The 17,678-nt window shown below is 52.0% G+C and overlaps 1 protein-coding gene across 1 annotated transcript in view; it reads right to left on the bottom strand.

Moving 5' to 3' along the window:
- Positions 1–17,678, bottom strand: part of Adamts2 (ADAM metallopeptidase with thrombospondin type 1 motif 2) — a 157,857-nt gene that overhangs the window by 9,945 nt on the left and 130,234 nt on the right. The window contains exons 7-17 of the mRNA XM_042688831.1: positions 14,365–14,521; positions 13,790–13,895; positions 12,986–13,129; positions 12,427–12,559; positions 12,027–12,140; positions 9,089–9,234; positions 8,522–8,697; positions 7,126–7,259; positions 5,197–5,320; positions 3,576–3,656; positions 1,060–1,226 (exon numbers count right to left, since the gene is read on the bottom strand). Coding sequence (XP_042544765.1) covers positions 1,060–1,226; positions 3,576–3,656; positions 5,197–5,320; positions 7,126–7,259; positions 8,522–8,697; positions 9,089–9,234; positions 12,027–12,140; positions 12,427–12,559; positions 12,986–13,129; positions 13,790–13,895; positions 14,365–14,521 — 1,482 coding nt within the window. The remainder of the gene's footprint in view (positions 1–1,059; positions 1,227–3,575; positions 3,657–5,196; positions 5,321–7,125; positions 7,260–8,521; positions 8,698–9,088; positions 9,235–12,026; positions 12,141–12,426; positions 12,560–12,985; positions 13,130–13,789; positions 13,896–14,364; positions 14,522–17,678) is intronic.

The raw sequence follows: 17,678 nt of genomic DNA, 5'->3' as shown, positions 1-17,678 counted from the left end.
AACAGTACTTGGAGTCTTTTATGTATTTGGGATTTTGAATTTGAACCTTTTCCTGGACAAGCACGATCCTCTCTCTGGATGCAGGGCGGCAGTTCTATCAGCCAGGAGATCACCATACAACTATCTCATGTGCTGCAGTGTGTTTTGCTAGTATGGTCAATGGCTTTGGTAGCTTTGATCCTTTTTTTAAATTTTGGATTGGTCATGGGGCTTGAACTCTGGGCCTGGGTGCTGTCCCTCAGCTCTTCAGCTCAAGGTGAGCGCTCTATCACTTGAGCCACAGCGCCACTTGCAGTTTCCTGGTGGTTTATTGGAGATAAGAGTTTCATGGACTTTCCTGCCTGGGCTGGACCCTGAACAATGATCCTCAGATCTCAGCCTTGTTAGTAGCTAGAATTACATGCATGAGCCACCAGTGCCCGGCTACTTTGGTCCTTTTGGTTGGAGGTACTGGGTTTGAACTCAGAGTGTCACATTTGCTAAGCCAGAATTCTTAGTAGTTGAGCCACAGACCCAAGTCTCTTTTTTTAACTTTTAGTTATTTTTTCCCTGTTTCTATCCAGGCCAGCCCTGGACTGTGATCCTCCTACCTACACTTGTAGCATAGCTGAGATGACAAGGGTTTACCACCATGCCCGGCTCTCAACACATTTCTTTGGGACTCGATGGGTTTATAGGGGAGGGGCTGCTGCAAATCAGCAGTACCTGTACAGGAACAGCATCCTACCATCTCCTGGTCAGAACATTTTGACAACAAATGAACACGAAAGACAGGATATATGGTTTTTATTGTTGGTGTTGTGTGTGTGTGTGAGGGGGCTACTGGGGCTTGAACTCAGGGACCAAGGTGATGGAAATCCCTCTTGGGGCAGGTGCAGAGCCCAAGGCCCCAGTGCCTGTTCCTGGTTCTAACACTGCGTTTGGGGCCAGAGCAGGTCTAAGAGTCTGCTTAGTGTGTGGCCTGAAGAATGCAGAGAGGCTCAGGGCTTCCAGCCCTCTCCAGACCACTGGTCCCCAAGTCCGGGCGGCAAGGAGGGGAGCCGGCCCACCCCAACTCACCAGGACAGTGATGGTGCCGTGCAGGGGACCCATGGTCTGCAGCGTCTCCCTGTCGTCCTCATTCCTGTATTCCCACTCCACGCCCAAGGCAATGAACGATCTAGAATTGGGGTCCACGTGGTTCTCTTCATTCAAGATGAACTTGCCTGTCTCCAGGCTCTTGACGGCTGAGAATGGCAAAGGAGCCCCCCCCCCCCGCCCGCCACAGTCACTCACGTGCAAGACCCAGACCCGCTTGGGGAGACACCGCAGGGCATTGGGCTTTGGATGGCCCGGGGCGTGGTGGGGAGCAGAGCCCCTTGCCTCTGATAGTCCACATCACATTGGGAGGGTCACATCTTGCTCTGGGGCTTGAGTCTGAATAATTACCCTCCACGTGGCTCTTTCTGGATCGGCCCTTCTGAGTCCTGGAGGCTCCAGGGTTCCCCTCAGAGGTGATTTTGCAGCTGCCAAGGACACCTCCCTGCCACTAACCAGGGCCTCAGTGGCACTTGGAAGTTGATGTGAATGTGTCCCCAAAGCTTCGTCTCTAGGACGGGGAGGTGCCATTCAGAGGTGGTGGAGCCTGTGATGGGTGGGGCCTAATGGGAGGCCTTTAGGTCATTGGGAATGGCCCTGGAAGGGGACTGAGGGACCCTGACCGCTCTCCCTCTGCTCCTCCATGCCCTCCCATCAATGTACCACCATGCGCTGCCCTCATCAGGGCTGGAGCAATTAAGGCACCATGCCTTTGAACCTCCAAAAACGGTGTGTTAAGGAAACCTTTTCCCTCTATGAGTCAACTGCCTCAGGTGTTTCATTGTGGCAAGGTGAAGCTGACAAATGCAGAGGCTTCCAGAGTAGGCTAGCAGGGAGGCATCTCTACCGGGTGCAGGGCATGTGCTAGACCCAGGGCACAGGGATGGGTGGGAGTTGGGGATGAGTTGATATCTAGCTGGGAAGGCACAGTATTGCACCCATCTGTAACTATGGCCTGGACATAGCCTCACCAGCTCCTTTCACTCCTCAAGGGGGCCACTGGGTCTCCTTATACCATCCAAGAGAACCTGGCTGGCCAGGAAGCACCACACTGCCTGCAGTATGGAAGGCAGCCATAGGGGCTGCGGGTGACTGGGTTGAGGGGAGGAGAAGATAATAGATAGGACACAAGGTTAAAACAATCATTTCCTATACAAGTCCTTGCAATCCATGCTGTAAAGAAAGCCTTAGTTTGGAGCCAGCAGGTCTGTGTACACGCATGCGTGTATGCATGCATGTGCATGCTCCAGTCCTACCTAGGGTCTGGCCTAGGTGCTGTCCCGGAGCTTCTTTTACTCAAGGCTAGCACTATACCACTTGATCCACAGCTCTACTTCTGGCTTTTTGGTGGTATATTGGAAATAAGAATCTTACAGATTCCTGCCAGGGCTGGCTTTGAACCACAGACCTCAGATCTCAGCCTCCTAAGAAGCTCAGATTCCAGGCATGAGACACTGGTGCCCAGTGTCAGGTCAGCAGGTTTTAAACTGCTCAGGCACTTGCTGCCTTTTGCCAAAGAAGTTTGGTCCCCGGCCTCAGAGACTCCGTGGGAAATAGTTTGGGACAGTACTGCTACTTAGCAAGGACCGTTTCTGCACTTACCACGTGTCCTTTCAGAAAGGAAGGGCAATGCATACTAAGAGAGTGAGGGCTGGTCACCATCCTGGGGTGCTGACTGTGGCTATTTGGAAGTTTCCCACCCCTATCCCACTTCCCAGGGCTGGAGACAAAGGGAAAGCCTGGCTGGGGGGCAAGGACTTGTCCAGGGACCCCCAGAATCACCACTGGAGTCTCCTGACAACTACCCAGGAGACAGAGTCTGGAAAACTCCTTTGGGGGTTGGTAATAGGTGGGTGAAGCCCTTAAGTCATGTTCTGGGCAGCCAGGGGATGCCCAGTTCACAGGCCGAGGCTGCCACGTGGGCAGGGTCACCAGAGTTGTGAGAACATGCAGATTTCCAAGAGCTGTCAGACTTCCCTACGGCAGGTGGAATCTCTTGAATTTCACATGAAAGGGCTGGAGCACATGCTTACAATGTGTGAGGCCCTGGGTTCCATCCCCAGCATAAACGAATAAATAAAGTGAAAATATGTGAATGGATGGAATGATCCCATCCCACAGTGGGCTCTGGCGCCCTCTGGTGGGTATGTGCGGCGTACCACCCTGGAACTTGATCCTGTCATCCTTTCTCAAGGGTTGATGGGGGCCTCCCAGCATTCTGCAGGCCAGAGAGGCATGGCCTGGCTTGAACACAGGCCCCTCTACATTGCTGCCAGGGGGAGTCCTCTGAGCCCAAACTCTGGCCTTCCCACAGGGAGATGAGCCCCAGAAAGACCCTCCAGGTGGGTGGTAGATAGGGGCTGCAGCTGTGTCTGTCAGTTAGAGTATCCCCGCTCTGGTCTTGGTCACACAACCCAGGCCTCAGATCCCTGGCACTCTTCCCATCCAAGAAGAGCCAGGACTTGGAAATATGGAGTTGTCTGAGCTCTGACACTCACACAGATGGTGGCTGGCACTGTCTGTCTCCTGGATGAGCAGGTGTCTGGCTCCGGAGGGGATCTCAAACATCTTGATGTAATCTTTGGGAGTTGAAAGAAAGAATAGCAAATGAGAAAGGAAAAGGCAGCTCAAAGTCAGACAATCTGAGGGACCTCGTGGGCTCCACGGCTGGCTTTCCCAAGACTACTGTATTTCCCAGGCTTTGGTTTCCCACCCATCAGAAAGATACTGGGTCTGGGACCAGCCACAGCCGAGGGCCGGAAGGTGCTTCCTGCCCATCATCAGATCTCCGGGGTTTTCCCATTGCCTCCTCCACTGAAAGCTCAGACAGAAATCCAGAGCAGGGCTCTAACGTGCCTGCCTGTCTAGGTAGGAGGCCCTCTGCAAACTTCATGGCCTGGTTGGACCACATTGCCTTTGACAAGGCCAGTACTGAGCACTTAATCTCAAACAGGCATTCCCTGGCGCTGGTCCCAGCCAAGTATTGCATGTTTTCCCTTGGCTCTCTACAATTAGTGAACCAAAGTGGCCTCTTCCGGTTCAGATATAGACTGCCGAATCTACCAAAATGCAGACAGGACCACACAAAGTGTAGGCAGAAAAACAGTCTAGAAAGAAACTAGTGTGGTTTGGATATGACTTGAATGTGCCCCCTAAAGATTCATGTGTGGAAGCCTGGTCCCCAGTGTGTGGTGATAGGGGGTGGTGGTTAAGAGGTGGGACCTCTCCTGGATCTAGCTTTCTCTTCCACCCTGTGATCTCTCTTTTCCTTGCCTACACTTCTGCCATAATGGCGCCATTTGCCATGGATGCGATGAAAGGAGAGAGGCTGTTGTCAGAGTAAGGGTCATGCTTATAGACATCTTGGCTTCCTGAACTGTGAGCTAAACAAACTTTTCTTTATACGTTTCATAATCGCAGGTATTTTGTTACAGTAACAAAAAAATTGGACTAAGTTCCCCAGACAGAATGAAAGAGGCCAGAGGGCCACTGGCTGCCCTGACCAGGGAAGCCAGTGAAGGAAGTCCTGCTGACAGCTAGCTGGAGACAGAGAAATGGAGAGAGCAAGAGGCAGGCAGGCTGGGCCTCCCTGGAGGTTAGGGAAGGGGTCCTCTGCTAACCTCTGATCTCTAATAAAGATTTCTTTCTTTCCCTTCTTTTTTCTTTTGTTGCCAGTCCTGGAGTGTGAACTCAGGGCCTGGGCACTGTCCCTGAGCTTCTTTTGCTCAAGGCTAGCACTCTACCACTTGAGCCAACAGAGCCATCTGGCCTTTTCTGTGTATGTGGTACTGAGGAATCGAACCCAGGGCTAGGTAAGCACTCTACCACTAAGCCACATTCCCAGCCCTGATAAGGATTTCCCAGTCTCAACTTGTGGATTTTTTGGTCCTGATCCTGTGACCTGGGCCTTCATTCTCCCTCTTCTGTTCTGACTATGGCTGCCTTAACTTCAGGTTCTCCTTCTCCCCTTCTGACCCTCCCAGATCTCAGCCCTAAACAGTCCAGGACTCAGACAGAGCCCCAGGGGAGGTTCGGGCCCAGCCCTGCAGGGCTCAGCCTGTGCATCGGGTGCGGAGGCTGCTCCGCTCGGGGCCCGGGTGGCAGGCGGGACTCACTCACCGTGCTTCTTGGGCGAGCGCGTGAATGTACCCTTGACCACTTTGCAGTGGGTATTGTCCCCACCACACACGCCACACTTGTCTTCCTGCTTGCTGGAGCCGATCACCCCGTCACAGCCCACCTTCTGCAGGGGAAGGGAGGCAGGGAGCACTGAGAATGTCTCCGTGCTTGGGGGCTGGTGACCCCAGAACCCCTGGCACCTGTTTTCCCCTCCTGCAGCTCCTGATCTGCAGCTCCCTTCCTGCGGTTCCAATGCAGTGAGGTGGAAGGAACCCAGAGCAAGGCAGGCCTTGAGAAGCAACATCTGGAAAGCCCCGCTACAGCGCCCACACAGGGCCACTGGCCCAGCTGGTCTCCGAGGAGCACATCTGTCCTTTGGCTGTGAGTCAAAGCCTGGCCTGGCCCTGCTGTGCACGCTGCCCGTCTCCAGAAGCACCGGCACAGCACATCCCCACCCCTGGCTCTGGCCCAGAAATACAATGTCCCTTGAAGTCTGTCTTCAGGTATTGGGCAGGCTAGTGGCAGGAGCTGGCTGAGACTTTTCACCTTTATTCTCTTAACTGATCCTCTCAAGTCTGCCACTCTGGGAGCCAAACTGATTCTGCTAAATGATGGAGCCCAGGGCCACCTGGCAGAGACGAGAACACTCAGGTTTTTCTCTGACACTGGTAGCACTCCATTCCCAGGGCCACAGCAGCTCAGTGGGGCCTAGCGCGTACCATGCTGCCCTGCCCAAGGCCACTTCTGAACAGATGTCAGCAGAGGAGATAGAGCTCGGCTCTCAATGATATGCTCCCCATGGCTGTTCCAGATTGCATGATGGCATGCATCATGGATTTTCCTTCTTGCTCTGGCTGCCAGGAAGCTCTGAGCTAATGCTCCCTCAAAGATGCTTCTACCACGCCTGCAGAGACTCACTTCCTTTCCCTTTGCTCTTGGAGTCTTCCTTCTTCACACCCTATTTTCCCTCCCTTTCTCCATTCTTTCCTCCCTCCTTCATTTCCTTCCTTCCTTTTTTTCCTTTCTATATCCAATAACACCAACCAGAAACTGAGCTCATTCAGAAAATGTGGAGCCACAGTTGTGGCTCAAAACAGTAGCTCTGAGAGTCTGTTCCCAGTGCCAGAGAAGTGGAGCAAAAGAGAAATGGAGGAAACTACTGATCTGTTAGATCTTGACACTATTAAAGTTGCTGTTGCCGTCTATCTTTTATACTGAGACATACCTTTTCCCCCCCTTTTTTATTTTTATTTTTTCAGTAGTGGGGATTAACTGCAGGGCCTCCTGCTTGGCCAGTCAAAAGTTCTCCAGGCTAGACCTGGTGTTTCCTGGGGAGGCCCTGCATGTCCTCCTCTTGGGAGATGTAAAGACAATTTTTCTCTCAATGGCTTTGGCCTTCCCACAAAGGGGATGCCACCTGGGGGTGACTAGGTCTCCCACCTGTGGTCCTACTACAGGAGACGAGCACTTTTATACTCTCAGAGCTGTCACGCCCCCCCTCCAGGCCCCTCCTCCATATTACTTCATTGACTAGTTAGTAGAAGCCAAGGATATATGGATGGTCCCCAATATACGATGGCTTGACTTAGCTTTGTGTTGGGCCACGCTGACCTAGCCATAGCTCGTGGAGGGCTCTGTGGAGTATAAGGGTTGGGTGGTTTGCACAGGAGTTCCCTGGGGAACTCCCAAACCCCCCAGTCAATATGAGACAGAGCCCCCAGGTTTCCTGAGAAATCCTCCGGGGATGTAGTTCAACCTCGACCTCTGCTCCTCCCTCCCCACTCCCTCCTGCCAGGGGAAGGGGAAATCTGAAAGCCTACCCTGGTCTATAGAGTTTCTCTGGACCCTGTGTAAACTTTGTCTTCATTTTCCCAAGGAGAGACCCAGAAGCCCGAGGCCCGGGTCCCAGGCTGGCCTGGTGACACTCACCCTGCAGTCGCCACGCACACAGACGCTGAAGGCATCCTTGTAGGAGCAGCGTGTGCCATCATGTACCATGCGCTTCATGGACACCACCTCTCCAGTCTCCTTGGACTCGCAGTAGAGGTGACACCTCTCTTTGGCTAGAAGGGAAGCGGCAGAGTGTCAAGTCAGCACCAAGCTTTCTTGTATCCGTAGAAGAAGAAACTCCTACGGGTCTTCAAATTCACCTGCCCACCCTTGAGGGAAAGGGGGCTGCAACCACTGCCCCAGCTCAGTGTCTTTTGAGCCTTTGAGTTGTTGCCTCTAGACAAAACTTTCCCCACTGGACTCACAGGCATAGGCCTCCTCTGAGATTTTATCACCCATCTATGAAGTCCTGAATACAAGCAGACCCCCCCCCCCTCCCTGGATTTAATCCCAGATTCTGCAAACATCCCTGCTCAGCCTTTATCCCAGGCAACGAAAAATGCCCGCCTGGGTTGGTAGACAGCAGCCTTTTCTGCTGTTATGGCCAAGCTTTGCATTAGTATGAGTAGGACACACAGCAGGAGGCTACACCATCACAAATCACGTGGAGCCACATGGCACCAGCCTTCTTTCCCTGCCTACTTCCCTGAGAAGAGCAGACAGAGAGAGCCTTAAATAGAATATCTATTGTTGACCTTCTGTACCCACTCCTAAGTCTGCAAACTCAACTTCCCTACATGGAAAATATTTGAAAACAGTTGCATCTGTATTGAGCACATACAAATATTTAGGTTTTTTTTTGTTGTTGTTGTTGATCTTCTTCTCTAAGCAACACAGTATGACAACGCTGGCATTTGCATGGTATTAGGTTATTTTAATACGTGGAAGGAAAACATACAAATATGGCACCATTTTTGAGTTTGGTGTCCTATGGAAACCCAGGCCACTCACTATCTAATGCTACCAGATTTTTTTTTTTTTGGTTCTACCAATCGCTAAATAAATCCCTTTAAATGCTTAAAGTAGTTGGAGCTGTGCTTTCAACACCTGTAAACTAAGAAGGCTAACAGTTGAAGGCCAAAGGTCGTCTGATGATTTGGCAAAGTCAGCTGCCCCCTTTCACTACAACAGCCCAGCCATGTAACTCCAGTCGCGTGCACCAGATGGCGACTGTGGAGCCACCCTCAGCCTCTGGCCCCTCAGCCTCTCCTCAGCATCCTTAGTCACATCCAGTGTTTAGGTACCTGCATTAAAGCCCAGCCTCCAGCTGAACCCAGGAGTGGATACCTGCAGCCATACTGGCCACGAGTGAACTCTGCTGTCAGGCCCAAGTGCTCTGGCAGCCTTGCTCCATGTGGGATCAGAGGCACGGGATAATATGAGACCTGTCTATCCCTGCCTGAGGCCTATGCAGAATCCCAAGGCTGAACCTCACCATCCCGGTGTTCATGGGGCAGCCAGTGATGCTGGGCATCTCCATGCTCAAAGTACAGGTCCCACTGCCGGCACTGCTCTTCCCGGAAGTCGGCCAGGGTGTCTGGGCAGTCCTGGGGGTTGCAGAGCTGGAAGTCGTAGGCAAGGCCTGAGCAGGTGCGGCCACCATTGGCTGGGCTGGATAAGAAAGCAAACATCCACTGCTTGATGCCACTCAGCCTGGGGGTGGGGTGTAATACATTCCCCTAACTTTCCTATCTCTTCTCCATGTCCACACCCCGTAAAATACAGAGGAAGCCTGTGTCTGAAGTGGGTTGCAAACCAGCAAGGTTGTGTGTCCTCAGGCCAGGGGGTCAGGAGATCAGTTTTCCAGGACAGTGCACTGGAGACAGGGGTTGAGCCCACCCCTGGGTCTCAGCTTCCTTGCAGGTAGGAGGAAGAGAATGGTAGTCTGGAACTAGCATGTGGCAGCCATCAGGGCCCTGCAGAATGGGGCTCAGCTAAAGAGGGGCTTTGGGGACCTTGGCTGCCACTCAGGAGGGTGGGGGATGGAAAGTGGCCAACTCACTGTGGGTTGTCACACTGGCGGGTCCTAAACTTCACACCTGTGCCGCAGGTGCGGGAGCAGGAGCCAAATGGAGTCCAGGCACCCCAGTTGCCATCCCGTTTGAGGATGTCAGGTGTCAGCCAGATGCAGTGTCCCTTAAAGCAATGCTAGAAGGCAAAAAGTCTGTCCTTTGACCCCCACTCACAGCAGGCTCCTGGGATACTACCAATTTCTTCAGCCATCAGTGTCTGGGTGGGGCAGGGGAAGGTACAGGGTTGGGGATGGGGATCAAACCTTCCTTGCCCTTGATAATAGTATTCAGGAAGATCAGGCTCAGCCTGTGAGTGACAGGAAGAGGCACAGGAAATGCTGGTTCCCTCAATGCTACTATCTGCCTACAGCTCTGTCCACCTGTATTCAGTACCTTGCCCAGCCTAACTCTGCCCCCTCAGCCACAGCCCCACACCGTGACACTAGGATGCCTCTTAGAGTGAGGGCTAAGGTGACAGGTGAAAGAGAATGAATGTGATCCAAGTAGTTTGCTTGCATGTTTGAAAACAGAACAACAAAACCCATTGAAAATGCCCTGCCCCTTGACCCATGCCCCTATCCTGTTCTGCTTTATTTTTTTTCCAGGAAGGGTGTCTTGTTTTTACCCAGAGCCTACCTCAGCCTGCACATTGCCTCTTTTGTATCTGGAACCACAGTCATGACTAACATGCCTGGTTAAGGTTTACTGGTTGAGATGAGGTATTGCTCACTTTTTGCCCAGTTAGACTTGAACTGTGATCCTCCCAATCTGTTTCTGGAGTAGTTGCACATACAAGCATGATACCATGCCTGGATGAGTACTGGACCAATCTGGTCCATGAAAGTGGATGCCTTTCACCTTACTTATATCTTTAATTCTTTCAGTGAAATTTTGTGCTACTGAGATATGTTTTGCATTGCTTTCGTTCACTTTACTCATAAGGGTTGTTGTTCTGATTTTTTATGCTATTGTGAGTAAAACTGTTTTCTGCATTTCATTTTTAAATCAGTCATTGCTAGTTTATAGAAATACAATGGGGGTGTACTACTGGGGCTGGAACTCGGGGCCTGGAGTTTCCTTCGCTTGCTTGCCTCAGCTGGTATTTTATCAGTTGAACTATACCTTCAACCCTGCTTTTTGCTGGTTATTTTGGAGATGGACTGTTATAGACTTTTCTGTCCAAGCTGACTTCACACCATGAAGGACCGAGGGTTCCAGGAATGAGCCACAGCAATACCTGGATTATTTATTTTTTCACTTATTTGAGATAGTTTCTTTATGTAGCTCAGTCTAGCCTTGAAGAAGTGATCTTAATTGATGATGGTGAAGATATCATACTTTTACAAAATTTATTAGAAGATCTGACTTGGTGGACACATTACTAGGCTGCCTTCCAGGCCTTTGGAAGGGACCAATGTTTCTCTCTCTTCCCTATTGACTTCTACCACCATATTCTATTTTGGGTAACCATCATTTTTTCTAGAAAGAAAAGAGAACTATATCTACATTCTATCTCTGACTTTATCAAGTCTTTGGTGAATTACTAACAACATCCCACCTCTGACTTCTCACAGCTTGATAAATCTGGGCCAGTGCTCAATCATCTGAGGATACTTCTTAAAAAAAAAAAAAAAAAAAAAAAAACAACTTCTGGGTCTTCAAACAAAACGTTATATAGAGAATGTTCACAGCAGCACTATTCACAACTACCAAAAAAGTGGAAAAAATATATCATCAGAGGATTAGCTGATAAATGAAACATGGTATAAACATACAATGGAATATTCTTCAGTTATTAAAAAAGGAATGAAGTATTGGTAATTACAACTGGGATGGATCTTGAACATATTAAGGGAAATAAGTCAGACACAAAAGGTCATACATTGTAAAATTGTATGATTCCATGAAATGTAGGAGAGGCAACTCCACAGAAACAGAGAACAGATTAGTAGTTACCAGGGGCTGGGGAAAAAAAAGAAGAAAGACGAAAGATTGATTAATGGGTATAATTTTAGGCTGATAAAATTGTCTGGGAACTAGAGGGTGGTGATAATCTTGTGAATGTATTAAATGCTGCTAAACTGTACAATATAAACTGAGTTAAAATGGTAAATTTTATTTCATGCTTTGTGATCATTTAAAATGGAAACAAAACTGAATGTAAAACAACAGCAACAAAAAACAAAATCAAAAACAAAACAAGCAAACAAAACCAGTCTCCAGAACTGGTCCTGGAAGTCTGTATCTTTAAGGAAAGAATTTATCCTAGGAAAGACAATTAGGCAGCTGGTCTAGTCCAATCTAGGCCAAAAACCTGTGCGTATCAAACACAGTCTGAATGACTAGTTGGGACTAGGGGTGGAGTGGAGTGGGATCATTTAAGCCACTCTCCCCTCCATGGGGCTTCCTGAAAGCAGTGTAGTTTCAACAGGGAAGGGAAAATCCAGGTTTAGATTCATCTTCCTATGGCAGCACCTTAGCAAGTGATTGGCTGAGAAATGTGCGTGTGATTTCACCTGAACCAATGAGAATCAGGCCCTTGAGTTCTGGCTGTGCCAACTGGAAAGAAGCAGCCCTTGTTTTTGCAGACTTACTAGGAGGGTGGGCCTCCTAACACAGAAGATGGAGAGGCTAACCCTCATGCAGGGTGTGGGGACCCAAATGCCCCAGTGTGTTCGCCTCATGGTGAGGCCACTCAGAGTCACCCACAAAGGGCAAAGGATTGGGGACACACTGAGAAGCTCTGAGTTTGCTGGGTTTCTCTGGCGTGGGAAGCTGTGTCCCTTGAAACATGGGGAGTAACTAGAAAGGGAGGAGGAGAGGATGACTGCAGTTCCTTGGGAAGGCTCAGGCCCCAATCAACAGGGCCTTCTGTGTGTGTCCTGGTTGCTACCCCTCTGTCCTTGAGAGCCCGGGGTCCAGTCTCACCTTGCCAGGTGCACACATAGTCCCATCCAGGGGGGGGCCCTTCTTGGTTTTGCAAAAGTAGGGGTTGTCAGGGTGGCTGCACCATAGCTGTTTGCAGGGATCAAAGGTCCGGAACTGGAAAAAAAAAATAAGAGCACCCCAAGCTTACCTGGCTACCTCCTGCTGTGAAGGACCATCCAGGGTGACCCCCCCCAACCAGGTCCTATAACCTGGGGTACCCCAGGAGAACTGGCCTATGTGGCTGCGGGGGAGGGGGGTTGTGCTGTGAGATCTGCGTGATTCTGGAGGTCCTGAGGGATGGGCTGCAGAGTTCTAGGAGAGGCTGGGGTTGCACAGTGGGACCCCGGGGGGCCTTGCTATCCATCTGCCCTCCACCCTTCCCCCCCCAGCCCGTACTTACCGCGGTGCACATCATGTAGCCCAGGCCGAAGTCGAAGCGACACTGCTCGTTCATGGAATAGTGCAGGCCGGGGAGTTGGGGCAGCGCTGGCCAGTCGTGGGCGAAGGGGTCATCCCGCAGGCAGTCATAGGAGCTGTGTTGGGGGACACGTGGTGGTGGAGGGGATCACAAGCAGCTTTTGGTGGGGCTGGACACCCAGCCCGGGAGACAACTGGGTCTTTCATGGCGGGTCAGACAGCACTTGGCATTGCTGCCTCAGTTTCCCTGCTTTGCCTTGGTAAAAGATATTAAGACCTGGCTGTTCAGCTCCTAGGAGCAGCTGCACGGTCTGTTTGCCCGTCAAGGTGGGCCCGTCCAATGCTGTGATCTCCTCCCTGACATCAGAGTTACTCTGAAGTGTCCCTTCCCATCCCCGGCACTTCAAGCTGAAGGCTCTGAGGTCTGAAGGCTCAGGCTGGAGCCAGGCACAACTTGACACTGTGAACTGAGCCCAGGGATTTAGGGGAGGAGGGAGGGCCGCCCCCCCCCCCCACCCCAGGGACCGCATGGAGGCACTCACTGCAGGTAGCGGCCCAGCTCTTGCTGGCTGCAGCGGGACCAGTGGAAGCGGTGGAAGGCGGCCTGCACCAGGGGCGCCATGATGCTGCCCAGCCTCACCTCGTCGCCACAGCGGTTGCCCTGCCCGTCGTGTTCCATGCCCAGCCTGTGCGAGAGAGCAAGCCAGCCTGGATGGACCCTCACCCCGCCATGCTCATCTGCCATCTCCTTCCCACCCATCGCCAGGAGGGTGTCCCTGACACACAAATGTCCCCGCCCCACACCTCCTCCACTGGCCTTCCTAACCCCAGCCGGTCTGGGCTGCTTGTCTCCTACGGGAGGAGACACCCAGCGATCAGCATCCTCCCCAGCCCACACAGCACCAACATTCCATCCTGAGAGTCCCACAGACACTGGCATAGCCCAAGGTCCTGGGCCTCGGGCAGTGCTGGGGGTATCTAATCAGGGTGTCCGTTGTAGCTTTACCTCTGGCTTTCAGCGCCCTCCCCTGCTCCCCAGTGACTTCTGTAACTAGGGGCCTCGCTCTACCCTCTGGACTGGAATGTGATCATGGTGAAGGACACCCCCTCCCCAACACCAGCTCCTCACTGGCCCCGCATACTGTCTCTGCCCGCAGATGCATCTTTCCTTTGATGTGTCCCTGCCATGGGAAGAAGACCCAGGCTGTATCCTGTGCCAGGTAAAGTCTTCCCATGCTGTGCCTCTGGAGCTCAAACAAGAGTGGGCGGCCAGGGAGGGAGGATCCTGGGGTGTCCTCTCCAAGCCCCGATCTTCCCCCCCCAGACAAATCGGGAGAGCCACTCACACATGGCCCGTCTCGTGTGCCACCACAAAGGCCGAAGAGAAGCCATCCTCGTGGTTCAAGGTACAGCTGCGGACGGGGTGGCACATCCCGGTGACAGGAGCATACCCTGGGGGGAGACAAGGTGACTCTGCTCCAGCTCCCGGGCCTAGGGCTGCAAAAGCCCAAACAAGGTGGGCCCGAATGCTGTGTCTCTCCTGAACCCAGCCCTAGAAGCCATTGGGCACAGTCTAGTCACACCTGCTAAGATTGGCTCTGAAGACATGGGTCCCCACTTGGTCCCTGCCCACCAAAACCACCAGCATTAGATACTGCCTGGCTTGGAGGTTGCCATGTTCAGTCTCTGTCTGATCATCTCTGCTCTCCCTCTGTTTGCTGGGGGCGGGAGGGGTGGGATACAATTTCTTAGGGAACCAGCCTAGGTCCTGGGTTTTTCCCAAACCGAAGCCTTCCTTTGGCTATGGTACCCACAGCACACATCCCCTCTCCCCCTCCACTGGCACTTCCTCCTTCCCGTGATCAATGGCTGGTCCCCCGGTTTCTGTCCTCTCCGTGTCCCTGCAAGAGACATGGCTCACCTTGCATGCCCGAAGGCCCAAAGTCCTGCCGGGTGAGGAAGATGGCGTGATCATGGTACTCATCGTGGTCTGTGTCCGGCTTCTGCTGCAGGTAGGCCCAGCGGCAGACGTTCTCCAGGCTCTGAGAGGGGTTCCCGATCTCGATGAGGCTCATGGACTGCAGTGCAGGGGAGAGAAGGAAAGGGGGATGGGTTGGTATATGGCAGGCTATTTGGAGGTTGAGCATGCTGTCATGTTGAGAGACCCTAGTTCTTGGGAACCTGGTCCAGGTGGCCTGGCCAGTCTCTCTCAGACATTGATTCCACTGGGCTCCACCTTTCGGGATGGAAGGGAAGGTTCCCAGGTGCCCTTACCTGCATGAGCTCCCACAGAGACCCCAGTGTTTGCGAGTACGAGGTAGCAAAGCTCAGGTCACCTAGGACTTCGTGCAGTCTACTCCCTGCCCCATTGCCCAGAGTTCTCTGTTCTGAGCAAGTTCTCAGCACAAAGAAAAGTCAAGGTGGACCTTGCTTCAAAGAGCTATGGTTCTAGATGCTCAGGGACAGGGGAGCCAGTGTGGCATATAAGTGTATAAGAAGATAAATGGAATAATACCTATCATATAGGGTGAATAAAAATAATCAAATATTGTGAAAAAAAGATAAAGGAGAAGGTAGGAACCCCTATAATGTGTGTAACTCCAGACGGATAATAACCTGATGGTTTCTCCCTGTTTGAAGCTGTTTATGAAACCACAAAATAGAGTGGAAGAAAATGTACGAGATAAAGCAGTCAAGGAACAAGTCAGTAAATGGGTCATTCCTACAAAAACTGTGGCTGAGAAGGGCATGAAAACCAAGTACATTTCCTTTTATTCTCTTGTGGTGAGAGACAGAGAAAGAGAGAGAGATAATCCTAGCTACTCAGGAGGTTGAGATCTGAGGATTGTGGTTCAAAACCAGCCCAGGCAAGGAAAGTCCGTGAGATTCTGATCTCCAATGAACCACCAGAAAATTGGAAGTGGTGCTGTGGCTCAAGTGGTAGAGTGCTTATCTTGAGCTGAAGAGCTCAGAGACCAAGAAAAAGAAAAAAGAGAGAAAGGGAGAGGGAAGGGGGAGGGGAGAGAAAGAGAGAGAGAGAGAGAGAGAGAGAGAGAGAGAGAGAGAGAGAGAGGTAGATGGAGAGCATGAGAAAGAGAAAAAACAAGATTTGAACATTTGAACTCAGGACCTTGCACTTGCTAAAGCACAGGCCTGTAACACTAGAGCCACAGCCAACACTTTTTTTGCTTTAGTCTTTCTTTCTTTCTTTTCTTTCTTTCGTCGGTTGTGGGGCTTGAGCTCTGGGCTTGGGCGCTGTCTCTCAGCTCTTCAGCTCAAGGCGAGTGCTCTACCACTTGAGCCACAGTGCTACTTCTGGTTTTCTAGTGGTTTATTGGAGATAAGAGTCTCACGGACTTTCCTGCCCGGGCTGGCTTTGAACCGTGATCCTCAGATCTCAGCCTCCTCAGTAGCAAAGATGACAGGCGTGAGCCACCAGCGCCTGGCAGTTCTTTTCTTTTACATAAAATCTCGTGTTTTTTGTTTTTTTTTTCCCCCCTGGGGCCTGTCTTGGACTAGGATCCTTCTACCTAAGCCTCTCATTAATTGGGATTACAGATCTGAACCACCATGATCAGTTGGTTGGTTGAGATGGACTCTTGCCACCTTTAGGCCCTAGCTAACCTCCAACCACTGTACAGAGTAGCTGTGCTTACTGCCATGGGATGACAGACCAGGCATTATCTTGCTCTTTATATCACAAGCCACACTTGCAAGGCAAGAATGCCCCCAGGACTCACAGTCCTGCATACTCACAGTGCCCCCTGACACCGGCACAGGCTCTCACAAGCACCCCATGAAGCAGAGGAGGCAGAGGCTCAGAGCAGTTAAGCAGCTCACCCCAGGGCACACAAATAGGAAGGCAGGAAGAGACATAGCACAGGAAACCTATCATCTTCACCCCTATCCCCTAGATGCTGGGCTGGGCGTTTCCAATGGCCACAGTCAGCTCATGCCTTGGTCTCTGGCAGGACTCAGTTTCCCCTCAACTGCTGGATGGAGGGTGCCTTTCCACAAGGCAGTTCACACATGGAAGCTTGCTTCTGCCTCCAGAATGACCGACTCAAGCAACGTCCAAAGGGCTCACGCGTAAGACAGAGCCACAATCAATTCAGAAGCCAAGTTCAGTCCAGGCTGCGTTCAGGTGGGGCACGAACAGCAGGACACGTGATCTGGCAGGGCACTGAATGAGGCATGAGGCAAGTGCGGATTGTGGTAAACTGAGGCACTCTGGATAGCCGAAGGGGCCGTGTCCATGGAGGCCAACCTGTTACACAGCTGTCATGCAAGACTAGAGGCCACGGGTGGGTGGTCAGCTCAGTTCAGTGGCTAGAAGGAAAACCCACCTCCTATACCACGACAAAGCCCTCCGACAGACAGCCCCTCCTCCACACCCACCTTGCCCACTAGGGAGGACAGTGTCCGACTCTCAGACGCTGGGCATCTACGGTCCAACCCCCCCCCCCCCAGCTTCTCAGCCCCTCCTGGCAGCTGTGTGGCGATTCTGCTGCTGCGGCAGGATAATTTATCGTCATATCGATTTGTGTTTTTGCTCTTGCCTTGTTTCGTGCTGTGCTCATTACAAGAAGGCAGACTGCCATTCTTCCCCGACCCCAAGGAGTTCCTGCTGCAGGAGTCTAGAGACTACTTGGTGCCTTGGGGAATCCCAAAGATTCCTGCCTCCCCCCCATCCAACCCCCAAGTGGAGGGACAGACAGAAAGAAGGACTAGAGAGGCTGCTACGGGAGACCCGGGGAGCGGGACTGCAGAATGCGTGAGAGCGTGTGTGTACTGAGGCTCAGTTGCACGCGTGGAACACCCCCAAAACAGCTGAAATATAATTATAACTAACCACCCAGTTTCTGACCTCCTGTACCAGGGCCCCCTCCTTCAGCCAGCTCTCCCTACTTCAGGAAAGCCGCTAGTGATGCTCTCGCTCTGTCCCATTACAGCCCTCAGCCTCCCCGCCTGACAACACTGGGAACAGCTGGGCAGTTTCTGAGTCCGAGGAGGGAGATCGGAGCTTGGGCCGTAGGCAGGGTAAAGTATTCATTGCTCGAGGCAGCCTGGGCCCCAGGCCCAGCGACAGGGTGCCCACAGAGACAGCACAGGTCCTGGCATCTCTCCAGGGCCTGTGGGAGCCTCTTGCTGCTGTCCAGAGTATGGGAAACAGAGCCCGGGCTGCCTTGTAGATTCCCACATGAGTCACCCACTAGGATCTGACCTCCGCCCACT

Source organism: Dipodomys spectabilis, unplaced genomic scaffold, assembly GCF_019054845.1.
Source record: "Dipodomys spectabilis isolate Male_0828 unplaced genomic scaffold, ASM1905484v1 ptg000119l, whole genome shotgun sequence".
Lineage (NCBI taxonomy): Eukaryota > Metazoa > Chordata > Mammalia > Rodentia > Heteromyidae > Dipodomys > Dipodomys spectabilis.
This window is presented reverse-complemented; position numbering and strand designations above follow the sequence as displayed.